This window comes from Schistocerca cancellata, chromosome 5 (assembly GCF_023864275.1).
Source record: "Schistocerca cancellata isolate TAMUIC-IGC-003103 chromosome 5, iqSchCanc2.1, whole genome shotgun sequence".
In the NCBI taxonomy this organism is placed as follows: domain Eukaryota; kingdom Metazoa; phylum Arthropoda; class Insecta; order Orthoptera; family Acrididae; genus Schistocerca; species Schistocerca cancellata.
Window position 1 is genome coordinate 783,896,678 of NC_064630.1, and position 13,847 is coordinate 783,910,524.

At 40.8% G+C, this 13,847-nt stretch overlaps 1 protein-coding gene across 1 annotated transcript in view; it reads left to right on the forward strand.

Moving 5' to 3' along the window:
• LOC126188021 (Down syndrome cell adhesion molecule-like protein Dscam2) overlaps positions 1–13,847 on the forward strand; it is a 55,781-nt gene that overhangs the window by 14,115 nt on the left and 27,819 nt on the right. Inside the window, exon 5 of the mRNA XM_049929439.1 lies at positions 1,512–1,805. Coding sequence (XP_049785396.1) covers positions 1,512–1,805 — 294 coding nt within the window. The remainder of the gene's footprint in view (positions 1–1,511; positions 1,806–13,847) is intronic.

Here is a 13,847-nt window from a genome sequence, read left to right on the forward strand (position 1 = left end):
GTTTTCCCACAATTCAGGCCTCTTCCTGCACACAGCACCCTCATGGTACTAGGATTCCCTTGTAGACTTTCTTGTTTACCTTCTGACCATGCTGCACAAATTCATAATGGATAATACCTTTGTAGTCAAAAAACACTACCAACATCACCTTGATCTTTCACTGACTCATGTGTGCTTTTTTTGGACAAGGTAATGCATTGTCCACCAACAGCAACTTCATTTCAGCATCATAGCCATACACCCACATCTCATTACCTAGAAAGTTTCCATTGTCATCAACAGTGGCAAGCAGTCCCTCGAACATTTCAACATAGGTCTGTTTCTGATCTTCAGTTAACAAACACAGTACAAATTTTGAACCGAACAGATGCATCTCAAGTTTTTCACTCAAAATTTGATGGCATAATCCTACACTGAAGCCCACCTCCTCAGCAACTTCCTGAACAGTTAAATGGCAATGTCCACAAATCACAGCACGAACGCTATCCACATGGCTATCACCTGTTGATGTGGAAGGATGTCCAGACTTGTAATCATCACAGACCAACTTCTGCTCTTTTGAAAATGTTTAAACCACTCATAGCCCTGTGTGTGACTCATACAGTCCACCCGTATGCTTGGCTAAGCATTTTAAATGTCTCTGTGAAAGTTTTGCCAAGTTTGTAGCAGAATTTCATACACAAGTTGTTCTTCAAGCTCCTTCATTGTACTAATCTGATGAGCAGACTGAACACGTGCTTACTTTAGCAGCTGTGGTTTGCTTTCTGATTGTCTGAGTGACATGAGGCAAATGGCAGTTTGTTGTCTAAATCTGCCGCTAGGTGTGCTCAGTAGCTGCAGCATGCTCTCTCTGCTCGTTGATGTGCTATTTCAAAAATTTGGTTTCTTTTTGAATGCATCTCACATAATTCAGCATTGCACCAATGACATATCTGTTAAAGCAACCTTTCCTTTGACATAACTTAGTAGATAAACATCCTGTGTACTAAATTCTATAATGTTCTTTAATTCCATAATTATGTGGGATTTGTGGTAGTGACTGAAGGAACCATGACAGCTGTGGACTTCATGAACATTATTGTGTACCATGTGCATCTCTTCATGCTTGATGTTTTCTCCAGTGGCAATGGCATCTTCCAACAGGATAACCATTCACGTCATAAGCCTAGAATTGCACTACAGTGGTTTGAGGTGCATTATAGTGAATTCACATTGATGTCTTGGTCACCAAATTCACTTGATCCAAACCCGATGGAATACATCTGGAATGCTATGAGATGCCAGTTCTGCACTCTGTGTCACTCTTTAATTCAAGTTCAGTAAACAATTTTTGACCTCAGAAGAAATAATTTGAATAAAAACTGCTTATTTTTAATTTATGTATGGATATTAACTGTACCACAACCACTTCTGAGTGGCTTCATCAACATATACTGTATAGTTTAGTTACCAAACTCAACTTAATCTCTTTAAATAATTTGACCATGTACTGCATTACATGTATGTTACAGCTCCAGTTGCTCCAAAAAAAGATGAATTTTTGGTAATCAATTCTACTTTTATACATCTAAATGTAAGGACATGGGACACTGGAGGATGTCCCATAACAACACTGGTAGTAGAATATAAACTGAAATCTGACAAGAAATGGACACTCGTCACGAATAATTTGAAGTACACAGAAGAGAAATTTTCTATTCTTGATCTTAATCCTGAGACAGAGTATCAGCTGCGAATTACTGCACACAATAGTGCAGGCTCAACTGTATCCCTGTATGATTTCATAACATCTTTCAGTGCAGGAGGTAAGTCTTGTATGGATTTCTGTTTAATTTACTCAGCTGAAATATCACTCTTAATTAGTCACTAATCATTATTTAGAACACAAGAAAGTAAAATCTCCAGTGCTGTTTTTATGTAACTCTGGTAGGGAAATTGGAACAAATTATAGAAGGAACAAGAAAAACTTGAGATTATCATCATTGAGTCTTACACAGTATTGGAGCACAGGTATAAGTTAACAACAGAGAAAGTATTGTGATTTAGCAGCAACTTGATATACAATTAATCACCGGAAACTTCTTGACAAACTATACAATATCAAGAAGGACTTTTATATTACTAGTATTGTCAAGAACCCTGTTTCAAGTCAGAGATTCTATGCCCCTCGCCAAGGTAAAAGAAGAGCCACTGGGGAAACCAAAGAGTGCTATGCTAAAAGGCAGTGTGATCTTGCTATGAAGACATTGGGAAGACTTTATCTGCAGCTCTTTAGATGTGCTGTCCTTACCATAAGGCAAATCATCTAAAGCCAGAATCAAGTACAAACCAAAAGAGTGCTTTTCTCTTATGAAATTAAGAAGAAAGGAAATACCTAAATGTTGAATGTGAAGGACTCATCATAATGCATTATGGCCACCTATAAGATCTAGTGGAGAAATTAGAGCAGACACTGCATCACCATAAGCTTAAAAGGGAAAAACAAGTGCAGGTAATAACATCATAAAAAATATGAGACGTTCACGTTTTGGAACACAGCTAGCAGATTCATGGAAGACTGCTCTAACCTTGTTTTTGTACCTAGAGAGTGTGCCACAACAGTCTGAGAAGCATCTGCTCACACAAAGCAAATTGATATGGCTCTAAATGAATAAATTATAATCACCACAGAGTTTCTAAGCCCAATTTATGAACTTTACTTTTTGCATAGCACCACCCAGCTACTACATGCCAAGAATATGAAGAGAGTGAGAAGAAGAAGCAAGTGTATAATTCTAGGGTGTCTGCTCAGGTCACATTGTAATTCCTCAATATTTCGCAGACAAAGTCATAGCCATATCAGGTGGTCCCTGATGTCTGTTGCTCCACTCTTGTTGGTATCAGCAGTGGACCAGGTGGTTATAATTAAACTTTCCCTATTTAATACGTTATAACATGGAAACTTGGTAGCGTTAATGTCCAGAGTATGGGTACACAATTTCCATGTGTCACAGCACCACCATCCAGTTCCAACTATGGCCACCAGGTGCTGTGATCAGTCATCATAATTCATAGTCTCACACACCTGACCAGTTGCAGTGCACTTGACATGTCAACACGAGCTTGGACAATGAGATCAGGGCATTATTGGTCAGTTCTATTATCAAAACAATAGTAATTCTGCAGCTGCACTTCAAGATTATCACCAGCTGAAAGGATTACAGAAGGTTCCTCTTTCTCCACCTGCTGTGCAGAGCATGATGAAGTAGTTTGAATCAAATGGAGAACTGGGTGTCACACTGGGAAGAGGCCGATGACCATTTGCGCCACAGGTGGTTGATGAAATCACTGTTGCCATGGCAGACAATGCTGCGCGCAATTCCCGATCATCAGGGAGTGCACTTGCTGTGTCATGACAGTTGAACATCCCATGGTCCACTGTACAGAAGGTGCTTTGAACTATTCTCAAATGGTGTCCTACAAGATCCATATCATATAGCAGTTTGCACCACAGGATGCACAACAACATGCTGGCTTCACTCTCCACTTTCTCGCAAGGATTCAACTTGATGAGGGCTGACCTTAGACTGTCCTACAGAGAGATGCTCATTTTTCTGTGATGGGTGAGGTGAACACACAGAATTGCTGAATGTGGGGGATCTTCACCTCCAGTCATTGTGCATGAAGTTCCTCTGTATGGTGAATGTGCCACTATATGATATGGCTTCATGGCTACATTCATCATTAGCCTTTTTTTAAATTTTTTTAACAGGTTGGCACTCAAGGACCACAGAAGTGCAGTGTGACTGGCCAGCATTACTGTGAGGTGCTTCACCAGCATGTCATACACCCTACAGGAGAGAGATGCATTGAACTTGACAGTTTTCATACAAGATGGGGACCCACCACACATCAGTCAAGAAGTTCACCTGCTTTCCTGAAACACATTTGGAAATGATCGAATTATCAGCCAATCATTTCCAAATGCTTGGCCAGCATGATCACCTGATCTCACTCTCTGCGATTTCTGGTTTTGAGCTACAGGAAGAATAGGGTTTACCAGGGGAACATTCACACATGTGCTGATCTGAAGCATAGCATAGCAAGAGAGGTAGCCAGCATAGCTATGGACATACTTTGTTCTCCTATGCAGAATGCAGTCCTGGGCTTTCAAATTCTTCTAGACACTGATGGGCACCATATTGAGCCCCTTTTGTAGCAGTACTGATACTGGTATGTAATGGTATGATGTACTGTAGCAGCTAATTGAAAGTGTTTCAATTGAATTGATTCTGCATTATTCCCCTTCCCCATGTCCTTGACATTAATGCTACCAAGTTTGGTACTCGTATAATTAGTTACCATGTTGTTGTTGTTGTTGTTGTTGTCTTCAGTCCTGAGACTGGTTTGATGCAGCTCTCCATGCTACTCTATCCTGTGCAAGCTTCTTCATCTCCCAGTACCTACTGCAGCCTACATCCTTCTGAATCTGCTTAGTGTATTCATCTCTTGGTCGCCCCCTACGATTTTTACCCTCCACGCTGCCTTCCAATACTAAATTGGCGATCCCTTGATGCCTCAGAACATGTCCTACCAACCGATCCCTTCTTCTGGTCAAGTTGTGCCACAAACTTCTCTTCTCCCCAATCCTATTCAATACTTCCTCATACAACCCTGTCTCACTCCCCTGTCTCACTCCCTTCCCAACCGCTGCTTCCCTCTCATGCCCCTTGACTCTTATAACTGCCATCTGGTTTCTGTACAAATTGTAAATAGCCTTTCGCTCCCTGTATTTTACCCCTGCCACCTTTAAAATTTGAAAGAGAGTATTCCAGTCAACATTGTCAAAAGCTTTCTCTAAGTCTACAAATGCTAGAAACGTAGGTTTGCCTTTCCTTAATCTTTCTTCTAAGATAAGTCGTAAGGTCAGTATTGCCTCACGTGTTCCAGTATTTCTACGGAATCCAAACTGATCTTCCCCAAGGTCGGCTTCTACTAGTTTTTCCATTCATCTGTAAAGAATTTGTGTTAGTATTTTGCAGCTGTGGCTTATTAAACTGATTGTTCGGTAATTTTCACATCTGTCAACACCTGCTTTCTTTGGGATTGGAATGATTATATTCTTCTTGAAGTCTGAGGGTATTTCGCCTATTTCATACATCTTGCTCACCAGATGGTAGAGTTTTGTCAGGACTGGCTCTCCCATGGCCGTCAGTAGTTCTACTGGAATGTTGTCTACTCCAGGGGCCTTGTTTCGACTCAGGTCTTTCAGTGCTCTGTCAAACTCTTCACGCAGTATCGTATCCCCCATTTCATCTTCATCTACATCCTCTTCCATTTCCATAATATTGTCCTCAAGTACATCGCCCTTGTATAGACCCTCTATATACTCCTTCCACCTTTCTGCTTTCCCTTCTTTGCTTAGAACTGGGTTTCCATCTGAGCTCTTGATGTTCATACAAGTGGTTCTCTTATCTCCAAAGGTCTCTTTAATTTTCCTGTAGGAAGTATCTATCTTACCCCTAGTGAGATAAGCCTCTACATCCTTACATTTGTCCTCTAGCCATCCCTGCTTAGCCATTCTGCACTTCCTGTCGATCTCATTTTTGAGACGTTTGTATTCCTTTTTGCCTGCTTCATTTACTGCATTTTTATATTTTCTCCTTTCATCAATTAAATTCAATATTTCTTCTGTTACCCAAGGATTTCTACTAGCCCTCGTCTTTTTACCTACTTGATCCTCTGCTGCCTTCACTACTTCATCCCTCAAAGCTTTCCATTCTTCTTCTACTGTATTTCTTTCCCCCATTCCTGTCAATTGTTCCCTTATGCTCTCCCTGAAACTCTGTACAACCTCTGGTTCTTTCAGTTTATCCAGGTCCCATCTCCTTAAATTCCCACCTTTTTGCAGTTTCTTCGGTTTTAATCTACAGGTCATAACCAATAGATTGTGGTCAGAGTCCACATCTGCCCCTGGAAATGTCTTACAATTTAAAACCTGGTTCCTAAATCTCTGTCTTACCATTATATAATCTATCTGATACCTTTTAGTATCTCCAGGGTTCTTCCATGTATACAACCTTCTATCATGATTCTTAAACCAAGTGTTAGCTATGATTAAGTTGTGCTCTGTGCAAAATTCTACCAGGCGGCTTCCTCTTTCATTTCTTAGCCCCAATCCATATTCACCTACTACGTTTCCTTCTCTCCCTTTTCCTACACTCGAATTCCAGTCACCCATGACTATTAAATTTTCATCTCCCTTCACTATCTGAATAATTTCTTTTATTTCATCATACATTTCTTCAATTTCTTCGTCATCTGCAGAGCTAGTTGGCATATAAACTTGTACTACTGTAGTAGGTGTGGGCTTTGTATCTATCTTGGCCACAATAATGCGTTCACTATGCTGTTTGTAGTAGCTTACCCGCATTCCTATTTTCCTATTCATTATTAAATCTACTCCTGCATTACCCCTATTTGACTTTGTGTTTATAACCCTGTAGTCACCTGACCAGAAGTCTTGTTCCTCCTGCCACCAAACTTCACTAATTCCCACTATATCTAACTTTAACCTATCCATTTCCCTTTTTAAATTTTCTAACCTACCTGCCCGATTAAGGGATCTGACATTCCACGCTCCGATCCGTAGAACGCCAGTTTTCTTTCTCCTGATAACGACATCCTCTTGAGTAGTCCCCGCCCGGAGATCCGAATGGGGGACTATTTTACCTCCGGAATATTTTACCCAAGAAGATGCCATCATCATTTAATCATACAGTAAAGCTGCATGCCCTCGGGAAAAATTACGGCCGTAGTTTCCCCTTACTTTCAGCCGTTCGCAGTACCAGCACAGCAAGGCTGTTTTGGTTATTGTTACAAGGCCAGATCAGTCAATCATCCAGACTGTTGCCCCTGCAACTACTGAAAAGGCTGCTGCCCCCCTTCAGGAACCACACGTTTGTCTGGCCTCTCAACAGATACCCCTCCGTTGTGGTTGTACCTACGGTACCGCTATCTGTATCGCTGAGGCACGCAAGCCTCCCCACCAACGGCAAGGTCCATGGTTCATGGGGGGGGGGGGGGGGGGGGGTTACCATGTTATAATGTGTTAAATAGGGAAAGTTTCATTATAACCAACTTGTATGTATGCTGGTTGTTAACCTCCCCCACTGTACTACTATTGCTATCTGTGTGGCTGCCGCTGCGAATGGTGACAGTGGGGAGCTGGATAGCAGCATCTTGCTCCTAACTCTGGTCTCCAGCCCATGTTGGGTGGGGACCTCACCATACAGAAAGACTGAAGGAAATCTGACAAGTTGCCTCCAGAGAAAAATATTGAACTTCTTCACAGTACCTTTGAAGTGAAAACTGTCAAGAAACTTTGACCTTGAGCAGTTGCACCATGATGACTGTCAAAGGTTCACAAAGAGAGCATTCCACTGTGCCCCACAGCTAGCAATACAGGACCAGCAACATACGGCTTGGCCCAACAGCTGATCACTCTTCTGAGTCCACCTGCAGGAAAATGTGGACATCACATCAGCAAATCCATTCACTTTGTACAACATTACAAGAACTTTGCCTCAACGATAATGGCCTGTTGGGGAGTTTTGTCACAGTATCCCTCTTCACCAGTACCATTAAAGGACTACATCTAACTAATAAGTAAGAAATTCATCACCAGCAGGTGGACAGCATGACTATGGGGTGTCCTCTCTCACCAACTGAAGCAAATTTGTTTGTGGAAGATTTTGAGGAGAAGGCCACAGAGCAAGCCCAACGAAAACCAACACATTGTGTTACAGAAAACCTACACACACTGATCGGTATCTACATGCCTCCAGTGGCCACTACAACTCCCAGTATGAAGGCATTTTATTCAGACTTGTTCACAGGATGTGATCCATCTGCAAACAACTTGCTGCGACTTGCGATTTGCTGAAGATGACCTGGAGATGACAATTCGAAGAATGGCCAGAGGAGCAAGTAGCTAAGGTGTGTGGTTACTTAGAGAACAGCAGTTATCTAGAGAACTGCAAGAAGAAAAATAAGAGCACAAATCACTAGCACACATCCCATTTGTTGGCAGTACCTACAGAAAAGTTGGCAGAATCTTGGAATGACAAATGCTAAATGGGTACTTTGCCCACCCCAGAAAACCTTTACACTACTAGGTTCAGTAAAGGATGATATAGGCCTCTGAAAACTGGGGGTCTACAAATCCCCAGTCAGTGCGGCAAAGCACTGGGGAAACTGTATACATTACAGAAGAGAAGTGCCACAAACATGTATGCCACAATGAATTACGCCAGGCCACCATATCAGCCATTGCCAACCATAATATAAGAATGGCTGTACTATAGATTATAACAACACCAAAATACTTATGCAATCTTCCTCCTTCTGGGATTGCATTATTAAGGAGGCCACTGAAATGAGGGTTTGTGATGCTTTAATCAACCAAGATAGTGTCTTACTACTGTACTACTGAGTCAGGCATGGAACCTTGCATGGGGTGTCAAAAAGAATCATGTTCCACTACAGTGAGGTCTGCCCCAACAGCAGTAACTGGGACACTGACCAGAATTTGGAGCAGTTGTCACAAGGACAACGATAGGAGAGGGTAACAGCCAGTGTATATAGGATACTGACAAGAGCAGAGGAGCAGTCATCCGGAGCCAACTGAAGGTGGTAACGAGTCTGTTTCCTGAAATATCATGGAGAAATTATGACATGGATCATTAAAGTCCCCCACCTGATATCAAGGCTTATGACAACTAAACAGTAACTATTACGACTAAGAGTTAATACCATATTTAGTTATGAAGGAAATCAACTGGCAGAAACTGAACAAAGAGCTCTTGCAGGGCAACAGTTGCCATACCGTACATGGAAAACCTGTGTAACTGACTAAAAATAAAAATGTTCAGACACATGAATAGCTTTGAAATGTAGGATATGAAAATGATAATGGATTTGAATGTGGTGTTCAGCAGATGGGCATCATCATCTTACCAACCTAGCATGTATGAAGGGTATGAAATTGAAGATTTACCTCTTAAAAGTGACAGTAAGACATATTCCACTGAATGCAGGAATGCTGTTATTTATTTGGATGTTTTTGGACTCAGAAAGTAACTAAATACTGTTAACTGAGTTTCAAAATGCTGTTATTTATTTGGATGTTTTTGGACTCAGAAAGTAACTAAATACTGTTAACTGAGTTTCAAAATTTATTTATTTGTTAATTTTATCTGATTATGCGCATCAGGCTCACTCTTACATCTGACCAGTAAACCGAACAGCCTAATTTAATTTTTAAAATGTGAACATAGTGAAAGACAAAGATGCTAAACAAACTGCTCAGCACTCCTTTACAAATTTCCAGTGAGTTCACATTTGGTACAGGCAAGTGATGATAAATAGTAAATGCAGTTGTTGGAAGCAGGAAGGTTCAATCCTTGTATCATTATGGACAGTAATTGCTGTGGTCTGATGTGAATGCCAGATATGTCTGTAGAAGACAGGTGATTCATCATGTGCAGTGACAGAGTATCTAGGTCACAGTCCAAAGATAGTGAGTGAGAGACTCGAAACTGCAGAAGTGCAGCAGAGTAACGATATATAGTAGTCACAAACACATGTACTAACTGTACCCATTGGTGCTCCTTATACTGTGTCAAAAACCAGAAGCCAAAACCATGTCCAGAACTTTTGATGCCATTGACTATGTGGAGAAAATGACCATGCGAATGTCCATCAAGCCCCTCTGGAGTCCCACAGCCAGCTGTGTAGTTAGGCTATCTTCTGGTGTGCTGTCCAGCTGGCTTACTAAAAGAAGGCATGTATTGAACTTCAACTTTTAAGATCTCATATTACTCCACCTTGAACTTAATTTTATTTTAGTAGTAGCCCTAGCTGTAGTAGTTTCCTCCAGATTGATACTATACATTCTGCATCAGTTATAAGGGATTGCCAAGGATCATAGAGGAAATCAGTGAGGACGTCCTGTTAATCAATGAACCACATGCGAGGAGTGGGGAACTTTGCACCTCTCAACACATGTGGCATCAATAGTTGGGCATCAGAATACCAAAGGAGCAGTTGTCATTTTCAGCTGTAGTTATCTTGTCACCAAAGTCACATGACTGTGCGATGCTGTTATGGTAGAGACGTGTAACCCACAATGCAAGTGAACTATCACCATACACACACACACACACACACACACACACACACACACACACACACACACACACACACACCACATACACATATGGTTCACCCATACTTTGACAAATTGAGAGTTGCAACAATGTACACGCATGAGCATGCCACATAATAGAGGCTGGCATAGCAGAAGAGTGGTATATAGATGAATAATAGACAAATCTGGAAATATGCTGTGTCAACTTGTCATCAAAAAGTAAGAAACCAAGTGCCATGTACAAAAAATTCAAAATTCTAAGAAAAAATCTGAGTAAGGAAACTTAGTTAAAAAAAATTGTATTCAACTCCCTGATCAATGTAACATCAAGACAGATGACATTAAAGCTGAATCAGCAGCCACTAAATTAAATGAATTCTTCATAACAAGTAGCTGAAGACACTAAAGCATAGAGGCAGAAACAGACCAGATCCTTTAGCCAACTTCGATGGGCATTGCAAGCTTCACAAGCAGATTTAAGTTTTGCCATTTGAGCTGTTAGAGACATCACAAAAAATTAGAGACATCACAAAAACCATTAGGTAAGTGAAACCACTCAGTGAATTGAGGTGTGGTATATATAATAACCATTTATAAAAATAGAGACAAGCAAGTGAAACCTAGTTATAAATCCACCTTCCTCCTCCTTGTGGGCTCAAAAAATTTTGAGGAGGTAGCTTTCTACAGAATATTGAACCAGCTTTCTGAGAATGAACATTCAACAATAGCTCACTTTGGCTTCTTCACCGAGGAAGCAATATATGACCTTACACATTTAGTTATAGAACTAAAAGTTAGTGGCTATAATGAAGCTATGAGGGCAGGTCATCATATGTGCCTGGATAGCTCTGTGACTATGACCATGAATGGCAATGCTCTGGGTCTGGGACACAGTTTGAATCTGCTAGGAAGACTCAAAACAATGTGCACTATGCTGCAGGTTGGGAGATTCATCTTGGATTAGACTGCTTGATAATAGCTAAGGAACAGAGACGTTTTTGGACAGGAGTAATCACAGTCAATGACAGATGAAACGAAACACAGTATGTATGTAATAGAGGCAGAGTGGTATATTTATAACAAAAAAAAAATCGTAACGGATTTCAACACATGGGAAAACATGATAACCTGTTTGAAACAGGTCAGATTCCTAATGTAAAGGTCGGACTCTCAGTAAGGAATATGCCCTCCTAGAGCATTAATGCACATTTTGCATCTGTTATTCATGCTAACCACCAAACTGTTGCTGGTTACCAAACCATTGGGGAGTCCTAGAGGGATACTCTCCCGCTCCTTTCTCTGGTCAGTTTTCAGTTCTTGCACAGTTCAGGAAGGAGGTACTTGTTGAGAAACACATGTGTCAAGAGCATCCCAGGCATGCTATACAGGCTTTAGGTCTGAAGACTATGCAGGCCATTCTGTATGTTCAATATCTTCATTTCCAGTGTATCAGACACCTCGGCTGTCCTGTGTGGGTGGGCACACCACATCATCTCTAAACAGAAAATTGGGACATACCGCACCCCGTAAACAAACCGATATGATCCAGATAGTCTCCTTGAAATACCACTGTTATGTAACAGTACCTCATGCAAAGATATGTAGCAGTTTTGAGGTATTGCGCATCCAGATAGTCTCCTTGAATTACCACTGTGATGTAACAGTACCTCATGCAAAGATATGCAGCAGTGTTCAGGTATTGCACATAAGTCCTGCTCACACCACAATAGCTAGGCCATACTGGTTTGACATTCATGAGATATTCTGTGATGTGTAATGTTTTTACCTGTCTCTCCACACTAATTGGTGGCTAGAGTCATTTTCCACAGTGAAGCATGATTTGTTGGAGAATATCACTTTGGACCACTATTGTTGACCCCAGCTAACATGTCCCTAAACCAATGAACATTTTCTCAATGATGGTGTGGTTGAAGTGGGATGAATTCAACAGGCTTCTGAGCATACAAGCCAGTCTGATTTAATTGTTTCGAAATGTTTCTGATAGAGACATGTACACCAGTAGCAGTTGCAAGGTCTGCAGCGATCTGCCTAGGAGTGAAACGTCTGTTCCTTTTCAACACAAGGGCTACATATCTATCCTCTTGTGGTGGGGTGGTCCATCTACAACCACTGGTATGCTTTCACATAGTATTTCCACCTTCAGTCGTCTTTTTAAACTTGACATGACACTTTTGGACCTCATTACTGTGACCACAGTAGCGGCATTTTGGGCGGCTTTGAGCCATCCAACTGATCATCCACAATCGTAAGCACTCAGATTATGTCTTGCAGACATGTTACAATATCACACCGAATGTCAAAGACCATACTGGATGAACTGTCAAATGCCTACAGTGTGTTTGTGCACAGGCTTTGCTGCAGTTACCACAACCTACCATTTACATTTCCTTTTACTATCACTGGATGGGTGTTCTGTAGAAATTGTGTTGTTTTTAATAATTGACATTTGTTCCTTAGCAATTGTCAAGCAGTGTAAATATAGTGTCTACAAGGTTCACTCCTTGGTCTACTCCTATTTTTGACCTACATAAGTGATTTATCTGGGACATTGAAGCACATATACATCTACATACATACTCTGTGAACCACTGTGAAGTGCATGATAGAGGGTACATCCCACGATACCAGTTATTTGGGATTTTTATTGTTCCATTCATCTATGGAGTCCATGAAAAATGATTGTTTGAATGCCTCTGTGTGTTCACTTATTAATCTAATCTTATCCTCATAATCCCTGTGCGAGTGGTTTGTAGTATATCCCTAGAGTCTTCAGTTCTTCAAACTTTGTTAGTAGACTTTCTCCAAATAGTTTACATATATCCTCAAGAGTCTACCAGTTCAGTTCTTTTGCCATCTGAGTGACACTCTCCTATGGTTCAAACAAATCTATGACCATTTGTGCTGCCCTTCTCTGTATATGTTCATTGTCCCATTTAGTTCTATTTGGTACAGATCCCATGCACTTGAGCAATCTTCTAGGATGGGTCCCATGAGTGATTTTTTTAAACAATCTCTATTGCAGACTGATTGCACTGCCCTAGTATTCTACCAGTAAACTGAAGTCTGCTACCTGCTCTACTCACAACTGAGGTTATATGATTGTTCCTCTTTATGTCCCTACTAAGTGTTACACCTAAGTATTTGAATGAGTTTATAGGTTTCAGCTGTGACTCACAAATATTATATTCATGGAATACTATTTTTTCTTTCAATTTTGTGAAGTGCATAATTCTATGCTTTTGAACTTTTAAACAAAGCTGCCAACCTTTGCATCACTTTGAAACCTTATCAGGGTCTGACTGAATGTCTGTACAGCTTCATTCACATTGTTCTTCATTGTATATAACTGCATCATCTGCATTACATCTGGGGTTACTATTAATATTGTCCTCAAGATCATTAATATACAACATGGACAGTAAGGGAACCAACACAATTCTCTGGGGTACATCCAAAGTTATTTCTACATCTGTCAGTGACTCTTTATCCAAGACAGCATGTTGTGTCGTCCCTACCAAGAAATCCTCAGTGCAGTCACAAATTTCACTTGCTACCTCATATGGTCATACTTTTGAAAATAAATGTAGGTGTGGTACTGAGTTAAATGCTTTTAGGAAATCAAGGAATACTGCATCTA